General features: G+C 49.3%; 2 protein-coding genes across 2 annotated transcripts; one reads left to right on the forward strand and one right to left on the reverse strand.

Annotated features, from left to right (window-relative positions):
* Positions 1 to 1,013: 1,013 nt before the first annotated feature.
* DDA1 (DET1 and DDB1 associated 1) lies at positions 1,014 to 8,365 on the reverse strand. The gene is made up of 5 exons (XM_078618780.1): positions 8,290 to 8,365; positions 7,918 to 7,998; positions 4,454 to 4,505; positions 3,159 to 3,220; positions 1,014 to 2,184 (listed from the first exon to the last, which is right to left on the reverse strand). The coding sequence occupies exons 1-5, from the start codon at positions 8,350 to 8,352 to the stop codon at positions 2,074 to 2,076; spliced, it is 369 nt and encodes a 122-aa protein (XP_078474906.1). The 5' UTR covers positions 8,353 to 8,365; the 3' UTR covers positions 1,014 to 2,073.
* Positions 8,366 to 9,918: 1,553 nt separating this feature from the next.
* Positions 9,919 to 17,168, forward strand: MRPL24 (mitochondrial ribosomal protein L24). The gene is made up of 5 exons (XM_078618835.1): positions 9,919 to 10,240; positions 12,009 to 12,104; positions 13,418 to 13,521; positions 14,994 to 15,124; positions 15,714 to 17,168. Exons 1-5 carry the CDS (start codon positions 10,046 to 10,048, stop codon positions 15,848 to 15,850), a joined length of 663 nt encoding a protein of 220 aa, XP_078474961.1. The 5' UTR covers positions 9,919 to 10,045; the 3' UTR covers positions 15,851 to 17,168.
* Positions 17,169 to 17,470: the final 302 nt, after the last annotated feature.

Consider the following 17,470-nt stretch of genomic DNA (forward strand, 5'->3'; position numbering starts at 1 on the left):
TGCCGGCGAGAGATGACGCTAGTCGTTTTTTATGAAATGTTACCGTTTGAATATAGCAGGAGAACGTTCAACCTGACACACCCACGATGAATTAAATAAAATGAAACCCAAAGAGGAATAATTACTTTGCCGCGCAGTCCGTTCGGGTTATAATTATTTTATGCAAAACAGCAAACCCGCTGTAGTAAGCACTCCGCTTGTGGTTGGAAACCAGGCGAATAAGCTGCGAATTAGTTGACAGCTCCACATGGGGGGGGGGGGGGGGGGGGGGGCGAAAATCTAAAGTAAATGGAATGAAACTGATTTGCATGCTTCTATTTGCAAATTTACACGGCAGAATTACAAAACCAAATGGCATCAATTTAATTGGGCTAGCACGGGTCAGGGTTACGGTACGGGGCCTACTTTTATTTACTAGCAGCAGCTGCTTTAGTGCGAAAGAAACTTCCTACGGATAGCAACCTCCCCCACCCCCACCACCCCTCGTTTGAAAGAGGAGCGAGTGAGTGACCGAGTCAGGGCCAGGTGTCCCCCATAGCATTCTCTTAACTCTTTTAAACTTGCTTGACAGGCAATGCAACACCCCGACTGCATCTCCTGCAGCACCTACCGACGTCGGGTGATCGCCAGAGAGACAGGCAGCCTGATGCTCGGTGGCGAGCGCGAGAAACGAATTTTCTTTCACCACTGCCGGAGGAAAGGGGCACCCACCCCACCCGCTAGACTGAGCTCTAAAGAGTCACTCGAGTGGTCGTTTTCACCTTGATCTTCTAACACGCTGAACAAACACACACATCGTCCAAGAGGTGGGAGTAACCCACACCTCACCCCCACCGCACACGACCTGCAGACAAACTGTGGCGATCTCGAGTAATAACTGCTGGCTGTACAGAGGCAGGGGAGGAGGGGCGTTTCGTGAACTTGCACCGGTGGGAGAACGAACCCGGTGACCAACAGATCGCACGCAGGTCCAGCGTGCTGACCCGAGTCAATCACGCCGAAGCAAAAATGTTCACGGGTGACGTTTTAAAAGTGACGCGTCCACGGGGCTTGTGGGCAACACTGTGCTGCTCACTGGGAGCATCGGTGAGAGGGGAGACTTGGGGATGGGGGGACACGTGGGGGGAGGGGAGGACGATGACAAAAAGATCGCGAGGTCTGAGACAGCGCAAAACGCAAACGTCCGCAGGAAGCGTTACGCGCCGAACTAAAAACAAAAAGTAAATAGACGTACGGACAGACGGGTGGCAGACGTACAAAAGACGAAAACGACAAAAAATAATATACACATATATATAACAAAACGTCGTTAGAAGGGTCGTTTGTGAGATGAGTGCGAGTGTGTTCTTTTTAGGAAAATGCCATCGTCAATTGTAGTTGTGCTCCATTTGTACCCAAGATTGAGTCGAGTGGGTGAGTGATTCGAGTGGACGGGTGGGTGAGTTAAGTGGGTGGGTGGATGAGTGGGTGGGTGAGTGGGTTACCATTATCAAGAACCACCCCTCATGTTGGCAAGCGGATCAGTGGGTGACTGAGTGAACGAGATGGTTAAGTTGGAGCGAGTGGGATGCCATTGCTAAGAGACAACTGACCCTGTGTAAGTGAGCGAGTGGGTTGGTGGGCAAGTGAATGAATCAAAGACCCCACGCCAGTGGTTCAATGGGCGATTGAGCGTCCGTGGTGTGGGTCGGCGAGTCTCCATCGACTGCAAGTATACACGGGTGAGTGAATGAACAGGTGCGCATGTCAGCGCGGGTAACGCAGAGGCAAGTGGGCGAGCGATCGTGGGTACGTGCATTTGAGTCGGCGAGCGTGTGTGTGCGTGCGGGCGCACGAGCGAACGAGAGCATTCGTTTTGGCCAAAGCACAGCGGGGGTGGGCCCCGCTGAGCCTCGGAGCCGCTCCCGCCGCCCGAACACGCGAGATCGCCGGGGGTGGTGGTGGTGGGGGGTGGTGGTGGTGACGGTGAACAAAGGGGGTGGGGCGAGCGAACCACCGACAAAACCGGCCGTACGGCCGACCGAGTAGCCACCCCCGAATCGGACGAGCGTCACCGCGGGCGGGCGGCTCTTCTTAAGTGTCCTCGTTCATGTCTTCGCTGTCGTGCCGCGGCATCTTCTGCGGCGGTGCTGCGCCCTCGCCCTCCGCGTCCATCTGGCCTTGGTCGCGCTTCTTGCCCGAGCTCTGGGGGGTGGCAAAGAAGAGGCGTTACGCGACGCTCTATAAGAACATAATTTACACTATTGGAACCTCATTTGCCAGTAAAAAATGATAATTGTTTTTTTACCCTTCTATCTGGCAACAAAACTGACACCTTTTTTACAAGGAGTCATGTTTGCATAGACCACAATACCTGCAGTCATAATGCCTTGTGGCGTCATCTGGTCCAACCCATGTGAGACTAGGCTCTAAGGAAAGCTGTCTCGGGTGTGGACCAATCAACTTCAAGGACAGTGCATATATTATCAGAGTTATGTTTTTTGTTTGCATTATGGCTGCAGGTATTGTGGTCTATGTAAACATGACTACTTGTAAAAAAGGTGTCAGTTTTGTTGCCAGATAGAAGGGTAAAAAACCAATTATCAAGAACATAATTTTAAACATTATACAATCCATAACAGGTGTTTTGGGTTAGATCGCGTAAATATGTGTCGATGGACCCGCCAGCACCCGAAACACAGCCAATTAGTAAGGTTTGTCACGTAAACCAAACGTGACAATTCGTTTCGCCGGTAATTACAACTAGCATCATCAGGCAACAACCAGGGTTGTGGGGAAATCTTCCTGTTTCGGACTTAGAGGGATAATTGTGATGTCGTCACTTGTGAGCCAAGTAGGCGCGAAGACCGGGGGTGGGGGAGGGTATTGGATGCATATAAATTACAGTGGATATCCATTAACGACTGGGTTACTCATAGGGTAATCAACATGCATAATGTGCATGCACAACGTGCGTGAACGACGCACATACATTACGCATGTCAATCGTCACGGTAACACGCACGAATTTCACGAAATGGACATGTGGGGGCTGGATCTGCCACTGAGCGTCACGGGGGGCAGTTCCGTCTGTCCCAGCTCGCCGTCGGTGAGTTTCTCTCCTTTCCTGTCGTTTATCCGAATATAGCGCGGCGCGCACCGGGCGGTAGGGAGCTCACCCGCTTGTCCAACCGCTGGTTAAGATAGCGGAGGAGGATGTTCGTCTTCTCTGTGATGATGACTGCGAAAACAAGCACAGCGCACGATGTGAACGGCGGCATGGTGGAGCCACACGGACCGCATCGCCTCCGCAAGCATCCAAGGCCTCCCTTGTCAAGATGAGAGGCTGCGCTGTCCGGGGACTTGTCTGGTTAGGACTCATCGTCAGGCCGCTGCCGAACGACTGAACGACAGCAGCAGTGAGGGGCGGCAAACACGACCGTGTCTTCCATGTTAAAGGTTTTTTTGGGTACGATCGCGTAAATGGATGTGTCGCTAAACCCGCTACCACCTGACATAGCTTATTAGTAAGGTTTGTCACATAAACAGAACACGCCAATTTGTTACGAGTACAGCACCCCGGTGTGTTCATATATTTACGTGATATAATCCAAGAAACCTGTATTATGGATGATATTGGTCGCGAAAGCCTTCGTGTTAAACGGCTGTGTCTGCTTCACAGAGGACGTTAAATATCCCAGGACGTCATTTTAAAATGAGCAGGCCACTTGCACCGTCTTCACGGTACAAATTACTTATCTGGGGAAACGCAACGCGGCAACTTTGCCCCCTGCTGTCAGACGAATGCCCAACCGGCAAGCCAGTGCTGCGTTCCCGTTGTGCCGCACAAGGACAGCCGCTACCGGGCGTATCCTTGGCTAAACTGCAGCAACGCATTGGAATGGTTGAGATGAGACGCAAGGTGCTTAGAGGCATACAAGCATGCGGCCCTATAAATACAAATCCTTATCCCCTTGTACCGACATGGGAAAGCTTTCTTCCCGAATCCCCATCTCGATAGCACATTCATCATCAGCCACAATCTGTTCACCGCGCAAGGCCTTCCCAAGCCGCCACCACCTCTCTCACGGTCTCGTGACGCAAAAATCCACCGAGCAGCCCCTGCATACGAACTGGCTCCCATCGCTCCATCTCTGCAGCGGACGTCCCTCTCCCGCACGCTCCTTCCTCTCTGGCCGCCACTTCATCGTCTGAGTATCGCCTCCTGCCCAAGCCCACTTGCCCCTTCCTTAAGAGTCAACACGATGCCCCGTAACTCACGTTTGTTCACCCAATCCTGCGCAACTCTAAGGTCAATTTCCACCTTCATTTGACGCGGCGGGTAGGCGAGCGTTGTCTGCGGAGACTCGAGCTTCGCCGAGGCTTCTCCATCGCCCCTCTAACAGACGACGGTGTAATGGGAACTGCCGCGTGGAGGGGGTGGGGGGGGGTGTAGTGTAAATGCACGTCTCACCCTGCTCCGAGGGGTACTCGCGCGTCGGCAGGTACACGGGCGGCCTGCGACTCTGCGACACCAAAGACAGAGACAAAGTTCCCCCGTGTAGCCTTAACAGACTGTTGGGGCAAGTGGTGTTAGCAAGCACTTACGAAGGCCGGCACTGTGGCACACGAGGGGGTGCGTGGCCAGCACCACACCCAACCTCTTTTGTCTCCCCAGTGGCGATGTTGACACACTGCACCAGGTACTCATTTGAGGCAGAGTCGACCTAGGGGAGGCCCAGGATCGGTTCAGATAATCGCCACCTTCCCCCCCTTCCAACCCAGCTTCACCTGAGGACGGCTGCTTGCGTTGTGGCCCATAACGTCGTGAGATTTCATTTATTATGTTTTATTCTATTATTTTATACCCATTCTACGTGACTTTACCGAAAGAACCAAGAAGATGAATCCCTGCAGTCACGAAAGCTTTAAATCGAAATTTAACACTGATACATTGTTACTCTTGGAAATGTGTATTACAAGTCACAGTGTTTAAAGTGAACAAATGTGCTCCGGTTAATTCGAAATCCACGTGATCGCCTCTACAGTACAGTAGTTGCATATCTTTACAACAGTGGGCGGAGTTTGATTGATGTTGACTGACATGGCTCTGATATACACTTCGTGGGCAGTCTTCTTTGTCGGAGCAGGAAAGTGTTATTGTATATCACCGAGCACGCGCATCTATCGGTCGTTTGTATTCATTCTAAATCGAAAGAGTAACAATCAAAATCGTCAGCTGTGCTTCATTTCGAGTGATTTATCTGATCATTTATGTTGCGAGTTCTAATTTACGAAACCGTGTAATGGCAGAGAAACGGAAGAGTGTTATTTTAACTTAATATCAGAAACTGGAAATACGTAATTTTTCAAACCTGTTTAAATGAGAGCATGTTTTTGATTGGCCTTTTGTAATAAAACAAGATCAATACATTCTTTACTACAAATTTTTGTTTAGTTAATTAACAAACTAAATTTTCTTAACTTAGACATAGAGATGCGCGGTAAATAGATCTTTTTGGATTATCCGCGGCCAACCTACCCATCATTGGCACGGATAATCGAGTCTACTTTCGTGTCTAAATAAGACTGCACCTCTAGACGCTGCACATACACAGTAAGGACGTTTACTTTATTGTGAGAAAGAGGCAGTTAGTCATAGGCAGAACGCAAGGAGGAAGGTCCTTAAGCCTCGAGTTGAACTGGAGTACAGAGTCCGAGTCATTATGGTCTATTGCTCTCTCTCTGAGTCTGTGGGTCTCTGTGCAAGACCAACAGATCCAAACAACAAAACGTGGATTTACATAGCATACAAACGCGACCAGATCTATCGACCTCCCACCTCATATAGATTTCTTCTCTCAAGAACAGTGGTTTCAAACTTGTCCCATCAACCCTCAATGTTTGCGGACCACTTTGCGCCAATAACGTACTTTTCTCGATTAAAACTCCTCCAAAAGTGCTGTCAATTGTTACTTTGAAAGTCTTACAAAATATAGCAGTAAAATTACGTCTGCAAACACAGTTCCTGGGGCCCACTTCTAAAGCCCCGGACGGTCGGCCAAAATATCGTCTCCAACAGTTTGGGAACTACCACTGCTGACTTCAGAGCTCATTATAAGATCGCGTAAATATAAATGTGTCGTTAAACCCGCCACCACCCGACACAGCCAATTAGTAAAGGTTTGTCACGTAAACAGAACATGCCAATCGCAAGTGACGTCATCACATCTATCCCTCTATTTAAGGAACGAAACAGGAGGATGTTTCCACAAATCTGGTTGTCGCCTGATGATGCCGGTTGCAATTACTGGCGAAACGTCGTACTCAGAATGTAAATGCTGTAGATTTGCTCTCCCAACACACCGGTAACGAATTGGCACGTTCTGTTTACGTGACAAACCTTACCAATTGGCTGTGTCGGGTGGTGGCGGGTTTAACGACACATTTATATTGATGCGACTGTTGGCAAGAGATAGACTGTAGGGTAAAGACCGTAGGCGATAGAGATATAGGCCTGGCACACTGAGTCCGCGGGGTAGTAGTACCCTGTGTATAGACTGCATTATGTATACTGCACAGACTGTACCACATATATACTGTAGAGTTTATGGACTATCTCACTGAGGCCTGGCACACGGTATCATGTGTGTGTGTAGACTGCATTATGTATACTGCACAGACTGTACAACATATATACTGTAGAGATTATAGACTGTCTCACTGAGGCCTTGCACACCGTATCCTGTGTGTGTGTAGACTACATTATGTATACTGCACGGACTGTACCACATATATACTGTAGAGATTATAGACTGTCTGAGGCCTTGCACACCGTATCCTGTGTGTGTAGACTGCATTATGTATACTGCACGGACTGTTCAACATATATACTGTAGAGATTATAGACTGTCTGAGGCCTTGCACACCGTATCCTGTATGTAGACTACATTATGTATACTGCACGGACTGTTCAACATATATACTGTAGAGATTATAGACTGTCTGAGGCCTTGCACACCGTATCCTGTGTGTAGACTACATTATGTATACTGCACGGACTGTACCACATATATACTGTAGAGATGATAGACTGTCTGAGGCCTTGCACACCGTATCCTGTGTGTAGACTACATTATGTATACTGCACAGACGGTACCACATATATACTGTAGAGATGATAGACTGTCTGAGGCCTTGCACACCGTATCCTGTGTGTAGACTACATTATGTATACTGCACGGACTGTACCACATATATACTGTAGAGATTATAGACTGTCTGAGGCCTTGCACACCGTATCCTGTGTGTAGACTACATTATGTATACTGCACGGACTGTACCACATATATACTGTAGAGATTATAGACTGTCTGAGGCCTGGCACACCATATCCTGTGTGTAGACTACATTATGTATACTGCACAGACTGTACCACATATATACTGTAGAGATGATAGACTGTCTGAGGCCTGGCACACCATATCCTGTGTGTAGACTACATTATGTATACTGCACGGTCTGTACCACATATATACTGTAGAGATGATAGACTGTCTGAGGCCTGGCACACCATATCCTGTGTGTGTGTAGACGACATTATGTATACTGCACGGTCTGTACCACATATATACTGTAGAGATTATAGACTGTCTGAGGCCTTGCACACCGTATCATGTGTGTGTAGACTGCATTATGTATACTGCACAGACTGTACCACATATATACTGTAGAGATTATATACTGTCTGAGGCCTTGCACACCCTATCCTGTGTGTAGACTACATTATGTATACTGCACAGACGGTACCACATATATACTGTAGAGACTATAGACTGAGGCCTTGCACACCATATCCTGTGTGTGTGTGTAGACTACATTATGTATACTGCACGGACTGAACCACATATATACTGTAGAGATTATAGACTGTCTCACCGAGGCCTTGCACACCGAGTCCGCGGGGTATCGGCTGAAGTTGTTCTCGTCGTACACGGGAAGACCCTTAAGGAAGTCCGCCTGGTGGAGAAGAGACACAGAGACACACACACACAGAGAGAGACACGCGCGCACGTGAAACACAACCCACCTCGTTCATGAACTACCCCCAACTCGCCCCACCTCCTCGCTCAACGAGGGGTGCGGTGGGGCTCGCGGAAAGCCGCGTTGCTGCTGCTACCGCACGGGCCTCGCTGGGGCCTCGCTGAGGCCTGCGGGCCCCGCTATGGCCTCGCTGAGGCCTCACTGGGGCCCCGCTGAGGCCGCCCCGGGCCCCGCGGGCTTCGTGAGCCGCGTCTCGCCACCACCCACCATGTCGCCTCGCCGCCTCCTGCGGGCCCCGCGCAACGCCTTGTGGGAGCGGAAGTGCGTCATTCGTCACACACCCCCTCCCTCTTCTCCTACGAACGAAACCCCGCCCCTCCCAATCAATCACCCCCCACCTCAGTCCCCCCCCCCACTCGATTGCCCCTCCCCCACTCAATTCCTATCCCTTCGAAACCAACACTCACTCAACCTCCCCACTCAATCCCCCCCACTAGCCCCCCCCCCCACTAAACTCACACCGCTGACCCCCCCACTAACCCCCCATTAACCCCCCCTTACTAAACTCACACCGCTGAACCCCCCCCCCCCACTAACCCCCCCCCCACTAAACACCCCCACTAACCTCACACCACTGAACCCCCACTAACCCCCTCCCCACTAACCCCCCCACTAAACCCACACCCGCTCAAACTCAACCCCCCCCTTCCCCATTGGTTCAAAATAAAACGAAACGATGGAGTCGTTTCGACACCCACACGGTGTCTCATCACCAGGGCTGCTTGGTTGTTACTGTTAGGTTTTTTCGGTAAAGTCACGTAGGTAAAAATAATTAATAAAAATAAATAATAAATATTTAAACTAATAGAAATAATATTAGAAATAAAATAATATAATAATGCTTCGTTGTTGTAATGTAACCGGACGATTGCCAACGTTGTGTTATGATTGCGCATCTTTACCCAGAATTGCCTCGCCCGAGATCTCAAGACTTTGTTCAGGGGCCGTCCATAAATGACGTCACGCACCTAGGGGGTGGGGGGGGGGTCAGACATTTGTGACGATGTGTGACGAGGGGGGGGGTGAGAAATGTGACGTCACATCAAAATGCGCAACTTTAAATAAACATAGGCAACACGTTCTACTTAATTAAATAGACGATGGGGGGGGGGGGTCAAAAATCGTCCAAAATCGCGTGACGTCATTTATGGACGGCCCCTCAGGCGGCTTCTTGCAAATGTTTCGCTGTTTGTTGTTGTTATTGGATGTAATCCCACTTGGAATTTACAACGACGAAAAAGTAAATCGTATAAGTTCCAATTCGGATGGAACCGGTCCTTGGGTTGTCTCGATGCATCAGCGCTGCTGCTGCTGCTGTTAGTCTGCCACAATTGCGAAAAGTTTATTTGACGGTAACTTAACACAATAAGGGCCAACAATGACAGCTCTTCAAGAACTGTTGATGGGGTGGTGGTTTTCATTTGCCTCACTCGCGTAGGTTGTGTCATTTTTACACGTCCTCCGTGTTGTTCGAAACTTGTTGGCGGGGTGGATAGGTTGGGGTTTGTATGATTTTTTCCCTTCCCAGACTGCACGTTTATTCTATTAAGATTAGTTTTATTTCTATCGTTATTTAGCGATTTTATTTAAAACGTAGCCTTGCACTGTATTTCTCCCCTACCTAAGATGGCCGTCCAATTAACATGCGCCCCGTACAGTTACAGCCGTTGTGCGATGACGCAACGACGGACTCCACCTTACCAAGATGGCCGCCACGACGTCATCGTCAACCACCACCGAGCTCTCACCTCCTGAATGGCTGACGGCGAGCACGTGGGGTTAGAGGGGGGAGGGGTGTGGTCACAGCCAATCACGTGGTGTACGGGGCGGGGCGAAGGGGTCACAGCCGTAGCACCGGAGGTCAACCCCCACGTGTCTTGGCGGCTGCTGCTGCTGAACGCACTCGCTCGACTTGGCATAGGGAAGGAAGCGAAGGCGGACGTCGCATTCGCGAGGGGAGAAGATGCGTCTCACGGCCGTGCTCGCCATGGCGGCACGAGCCGTCAAGCCGGTGACGAGGGCGCAGAGGCACCACCGCTACGGCATGAATCGCCCTTGGACGCTCGCGTCGAAAGCGCGCAACCCGGCGGGCAGCCGCAGGCCCATCGTGCTGACCGAGCCAATGGGGGAGCGGTGGAGCATCTTCCGCGGAGATATCGTGAGGCCGTGGGCACAGACACGCCGCAGTCACCCGCAGAACATTGTCGTCAGCAGCGGTAGCGAGCAGCAGCTTCGTTGAGTGGGTGACAACGGTTCTCGCTCAGGGGGTGTGGGCATCGTGGGGGTTGCGGGGGGTAGCCTCATGCGGCTCTTTAAACGACCGCTTCGTGAACGTTCTTTCATTGAGGACCGCCACCGTCTCGTGCATTGAGGCTATTGAATTATTGAGGGGTGGTTTTCTTTTTACTTTTTTGTTAAACCGAATTCTAAAAAAAAAATAACGGCGGCTCTTCTTATCTTCTTGGTTCTTTCGGTAAAGTCAAGTAGAAGGAAAATAATAAAATAATACAAATAAAACATAATAAAATAATTCTCACGACGTTTCGGCTACGACGCAAGCAGCCGTCCTCAGGTGAAGAATGAAACACCACCAAGCTTGGAGCGTATATTTAAGCTGGGTTGTAGCCGAAACGTCGTGATAATTATTTTATTATGTTTTATTTTTATTATTTACATTCTACGTGACTTTACCGAAAGAACCAAGAAGATGAATCCCTGCAGTCACGAAAGCTTTAAATCGGCTCTTCTTATGTTTTGATTGTCGATTCCTTCCTTGGTCGAGATCTGGAGTGCGGTCACCACTTGGTGTTGCGGTGCTTCACGGTTCGAATGCAGCGGCCGCCCCGGTTATCGCTGCGGGTGTAACGATAACCGGAATACTGTAATAACACGCGCCGCCCGCTTAGCCGTGTTCGTTAAAGATCTCCCGAAGAAATGCGCAAAAGTTTCCCATTGTGTGCCGTATATTTTGTTTTTAAAAATCGAAAATTACCCACCAATTATAATCCATTTGGAATCGTACATATCATCGCCCCCCCCACCCCTATTGGTAGAATAATGCCCCAGGTCTCATGGCCACGAGACTGCCCTGGTCTCCTGAGTTCTCATGTGCTTAAACCAAAAAAGACAACTTTGATCATTGAATCCTCATCAGCACTCCCATCAATCTTGACATCGCAGTCATTGTGGTGGTTATCAGCATCATCATTGTGGTGAATATCTTTTTATCTATAACGCTTTAACCAAGGTGCTTTACAAAGAAATAACATCGGTACCAACATATGAATGTCACGGTGGAGATGGGGTGAATTAAATTGATGAGAGAGGAAGCAATGAGGGCAAATCTGTGATGATTCGTCAATTTGGTGAAAGAGAAATTGATGACGGTAAATGATGGATGGATTGAATGAATGGGGTGAATGAATGATAGCCATATAATGTGAATAATTATTCTGACAGTAAATGATGATGGATGGATTGAAAGAATGGGGCTAATGAGTGATAGCCATATACTGTAATGAAAGTATGAAGAAGGAACAGTAACGGTGGTGGTGGTTATGAGGGGGAGATTAAGGGGAGGGGGGGGGTCGTGGGGTGAGCTCTGGAATAAGAAGTGTGAGTTTTGAACGAGGAGCGGAAAATTCGTGAGCGAAGGTAACAGCTTAATGTGGAGGGGTACGTTTGTTCCAGTGAAGGAGGGGCGAGAGCAGAGTGACAGTGTGGAGTGTGAGCACAAGGAGGAGGAACAGAGAGACGGTTAAACATTGAGAACGCATGAACGTGTTCACGCTCAACGAATCCCAAGTTCAGCATCTACCACGTGCTACCCGTCGCTGTATTATCATGGCGGTTCTAATCGTCTTAGTGCTGATGTAGCCCTCGGAAGGTGGCCGATCTCTTGACGCACCGAGGTCGTGTGGCCCCAGGTGGAGATCCTGAAGGGGAAGGACGCGGGCAAGCAGGGCAAGGTGGTGCAGATCATCAAGGAGCGGAACTGGGTGGTGATACAAGGACTCAACACGGTACGCGCCCGTTGCATGAATGATCTGGCTCTACCCATAACTATCCAACCAGCCACTTGTACGAGCCCTACCATTGAACCTAACCAACTAGCTACCAGTACTAGCACCTCCCCTAACCACTCACCAACTAAACACAAGGATTAGCATTACCTCGAACAGACAAGCCGCGAGTGCTATGAAAAATAACAATAAGTTTTACCCTTTCTGTTAAGATGTTCAAACACCAAATGGATACCTTTTGCAAGGAATCAAGTCTGCATTAACCACACGTACTTGTGGTGAACATGCAAACAAAACATGCTAATATACGCATTGGCTTTGAAACGGATTGGCCTACACCAGAGATAGCCATGTTTCGGGCCTAGTCTCACCAGCGTAAGATCAGAGAATGCCAAAATGCGAATAGTACAAAGACAATGCAATATCAGAGCAATTTATAGCTTGGGCTGAGCAGCAATATGATGGGACCTTTTTTGGGGGAGGGATAAGGTTGGTACTTTTTTGATACTGGCAAAAAAGGTATCGCTCGTGCCAGCCCTACCTCTAGCCCTAACCCGCTCGCCAACGAACCACTCCTACAAACCCTACCCACAGCTTTAATTTTAGCCCAAAGTGAAACTTCCAATTTGACGCGACAATATTTTTTTCGTGGTGACCGGGCTGAAACAAAGCAACTGCACTGCACGCGAGAACCTGGATTCAAACCCAGTATTCTTTGGAGCAGCAGGTCAGTGTCTCTGACCCCCTTAGGCAACTGGGCTACGTCTTGGAACGTAGTTTTATCGACTCAAAAACGTCCTGAAGATCTCTAAGAATGTGGAACAGATAAGCACACAATACGCATCCCTCCTATGTCGGTCTCTGCATGTAGAAAAATAAAATTAAATGAGGTTCCAATGGTGTAAATGCTTACCCCAAGCTCTCATACTCTGATGGTGCGGTGTCTTTGAGTTGTGCGACTTTTGGCGTCATCTGGTCCAACCCATGTGAGACTAGGCTCTAAGGAAAGCTGTCTCGGGTGTGGACCAATCAACTTCAAGGACAGTGCATACATTATCAGAGTTATGTTTTTTGTTTGCATTACGACTGCAGGTATTGTGGTCTATGCAAACATGACTCCTTGTAAAAAAAAGGTGTCAGTTTTGTTGCCAGATAGAAGGGTAAAAAAACAATTATCATATTTTTTACTGGCAAATGAGGTTCCAATGGTATTACACGACCCATAAACCTCCACAGAATTAAGTACAAAGAATGTTATTGTGCCCCCCACCAGCACCAACGCTCCCCTCTCTGCTCCCCGTTCCGCCCCGCAGCACTACCGCTACACGGGCCGCACGCCCACCTTCTCCGGCATGTATGTGGCGAGCGAGGCGCCACTCCTGGTCAACGACGTTGCACTCGTGGACCCCACAGACCGGTAAGATGGTTGCTCGCCAGCTCGACGTTCCTCATTCACCAGCCACAGCCAGATCTTCCTTTGTTATGTAGACTAGCCGTAGTGTCAAGCCGCACCTTACCATAATAAAGGCTCAGTCCTTTGTTATGAAGACTAGCCGTAGTCTCAAGCCGCACCTTACCAGAGGTGGGACAAAGTCATTGTTATGCAAGTCCAAGTCGAGTCGCAAGTCATCAAATTCATGACTCGAGTCTGACTCGAGTCCAAGTCACATGACTCGAGTCCACATCTCATAGGTGGGACAAAGTCATTGTTATGCAAGTCCAAGTCGAGTCGCAAGTCATCAAATTCATGACTCGAGTCTGACTCGAGTCCAAGTCACATGACTCGAGTCCACACCTCTGCACCTTACCATAACAAAGGCTCAGTCCTTTGTTATGAAGACTAGCCGTAGTCTCAAGCCGCACCTTACCATAACAAAGGCTCAGTCCTTTGTTATGAAGACTAGCCGTAGTGTCAAGCCGCACCTTACCATAACAAAGGCTCAGTCCTTTGTTATGTAGTCTAGCCGTAGTCTCAAGCCGCACCTTACCATAACAAAGGCTCAGCCCTTTGTTATGTAGTCTAGCCGTAGTGTCAAGCCGCACCTTACCATAACAAAGGCTCAGCCCTTTGTTATGTAGACTAGCCGTAGTGTCAAGCCGCACCTCACCATAACAAAGGCTCAGCCCTTTGTTATGTAGTCTAGCCGTAGTGTCAAGCCGCACCTTACCATAATAAAGGCTCAGCCCTTTGTTATGTAGTCTAGCCGTAGTGTCAAGCCGCACCTTGCCATAATAATAAAAGTGGGCCGGTCCTGACCCATCCCCCTCCCCCTCAACCAGTATATATACGGGGTAGTATCCCTTGGAATCTCTCATTTACTTGATTACGGCAAGCGTGCTGTGACGGTTCCACCTGAAGACGGAAGCTTGTGTTGCCTCCGAAACGTCGTGATTTTTATTTTACTTTTATTAATTTAGAATTTTTTACCTACGTGACTTTACCGAAAAAACCTAAGAATATGAATACTTGCAGTCACGAAAGCTTCAAATCTAGAATTAGTGGCATAGGGCCAATGGCTAGTGGCGTAACGATCATGAGTGTACAGGCGGTGCAAATGCATCAGTGCGCCGAGATGTAAACACCTTGCCTGGTGGTATACAGGTTGTGGGTTCGATCCCGACCCTGGTGCCTGCTGTATATTTGGAGTTTGCATGTTCTCTCCCCATGTTCGCATGTATTTTTCTCCGGGTCCTCCGGTTTTACCCTCCACATTTAGAAACAACGTGCGTTTAGAGTATTTGGCTGCGTTAAAATTTCCCACAAGCCACTTCGTTGAGCGATAATTCGTGGCCAGGTCGCTTCTGAAAAAGAGCCACATAGGCTTTACCTGGTAAAATAAAAAGTTAGTTTAACCGACGCGTCTCCGCGTGCGGCTGTGGCTTCTGCAGGAAAGCGGTGAACGTGGAGTGGCGCTTCACGGACGAGGGCGAGAGGGTGCGCGTGTCTGAGCGTACGGGACGCATCATTCCCCTGCCGCCGTACCAGCGAGACGACGGCATGATCCCCGAGCAGTGGAAAGGTTCGAGTCCATCGCCGCTGACCCCACCCAAACATTTCCCCATCTAACAACAACCGCCGTTTGGCCACTTCTTTCTCTTGTAATGTCGTTATTCATCAAACCCGTCCCCTCGAAGCATGCATCCAATACACTTATTCCGTCCCTTGATGGCTTCCTTTATCGGTCTTCTTTCGTTGAAACCACTCACAGCTCTATTTCTTCCTTAATCTTCTCAGTCCGGCTCACTCTGTGCAGCCTCCTACATACCCACACGTCAAACTCTTTGAAACGTCTCGCTCCATCCTCGCTCTACGCATATCTACACTCTAGGACCATTGGCTCGGCAGTCTTTTTCTTTTCCGGTTTCACTCCTCCTTGTCAAGAACACCTTTCCTCCCGCCGAATGGCTCCTTCGCCATACCGGTCCTTTGACTTTATTTCCACTATAGCCTTAGACCATCAATTGAAGACACTGGAGACCCTGGTTTAATCACAGGGTCTCAGCTGTGCCAAGCCCGGCGCTCCGAGCCACCCGGTCGCCTCGGCTGTTTTGATTCATCGGTTGCCACTGGCTCGAGTAACCCGCTCCCCTCCCGCATCCGTCCGGCAGACGGCCCAAAGGACACGTCGACGGAGAATGCATTGGCTTCCACCTACTCGCCGTCCCTCAAGACCTTCGAGGAGGAGATCATGGACGCCATGGGCATCGTGGAGGAACGACGGCCACGCAAGTCCTTCTGGTACTAGAAGAGGAGGAGGATCTGGAGTCGTACGCGCGGTCGCTGGTGGTTTTCGTAGCGGAGCACTAAGAGTTTGCGGGCACTGAAAGGTTCGTCGTGAAGTGAATTGTTGTTCACCACACACGCATCATCAAATCGCTCGTGAGAATCTATGAGCCTCGCACACGACGACGTGCTAATGGATAACTTGGTTTAACGGACAAGAGTACGTGGAGACAAACAAATAATCGATTTGTGAATTTAATCGTGGCAATTAAACAATTTAATTGCTGGTGAGGGGGGAGGGAGGGTGCACAGACATACTCGCATAGACACATGCGCATCGACACACATATATGCAGAACATACAGCAAGGGGGGCACCCACACATACCCACACACCCACACACACACCCATCGGGTAACTCCAACACAAAATACAAATATCCCCTGTATAGCCTTTAGCAGACGACAATTGCTCTTACGTGAGCACCTATTAAGGTCATCCCAGCGCTCAAGGGGGATGATGCAGTTAGCACCACGCCCGGCCACCTCTGTTTGGCCAGTGCTGATGTTTGCACACACTGAACCATGTACAAAGTTAAGGCCAAATTTGACCTAAGATTCAGATATCACGTGCCACTTGATGTCAGCCGTGGCCGAGAATTAAAATGGGATTGGTCGGCGGGATTGTACCGCTGTGCATCGCTCGCCAGGCACTGCACACAGCACAAATATCCCTGTATAGCCTTTAGAGATCGTTGGAGGATGTGCTGTTAGCGAGCACCTATTAATGCAGGCACAGGAAAACGATGGGGTGGGTGGCCAGCACCACCCCCCGGCCACCATTGTCTCCCCAGTGCTGAAGTTTAGACACTGCCCAAGGTACTCACTTAAAGGCAGAGTCAAGCTTGGGGAGGCTTGGGACCCGTTCAGATGTTTGACACCCATGTTGGCCGAGCGATGATCGGAATCTGGTCTCTGGGTGTGTAGTGCAGGGCGCTAACCACATCACGACCACTCCCAATTAGCACTCACACACAAGCAGACACGTCATTCCCATCCTCATGCTCTCCCACACGAGTCTCTAACAACACGACTTGTACATGATTCACACAATGTCTAGTTCTGCCCTGAGCAGGCGATATCAGTGAATGCGGAAACTTTAATCTTACGCTAGCAGAGCAACTGCATCGCAGATAAACCCACGGCTGTTCCAGTGGCACAAGGAAGGCCCAGCAATCTTGACACATCTACACCATGTGTGTACACAATTAACTGTTCAATATCTGTGGGAAGATTATCCGTGTGCGTGTGAAACATTCTTAAATAAAATATCTTTACATGCTTGTTTTGTTTTAAGTAAAATATATACACACATCTTTAAGTGTGGGTTGATTTCATGATCAGCAGCACCTCACACGCCGAATGGGTCAGCGACTCTGTGGTGACCGCAAACACGGTGGCCAGTGAACCGCTAAGTTTCGGGAAGCAATAAAACTGATTGAACGTTCTACATCGTCACACCCATTCCACGGAGGTCAACAATGCATCTGTATAACCATATTCACATGTATTCTTCATGATCTTCCCCATTACCCTAGCTATTTGTGAATCCGACCATCTTTGTCACTGAACTACATCATATT

Source organism: Lampetra planeri, chromosome 59 (assembly GCF_965212315.1).
Source record: "Lampetra planeri chromosome 59, kcLamPlan1.2.h2, whole genome shotgun sequence".
Taxonomy (NCBI): domain Eukaryota; kingdom Metazoa; phylum Chordata; class Hyperoartia; order Petromyzontiformes; family Petromyzontidae; genus Lampetra; species Lampetra planeri.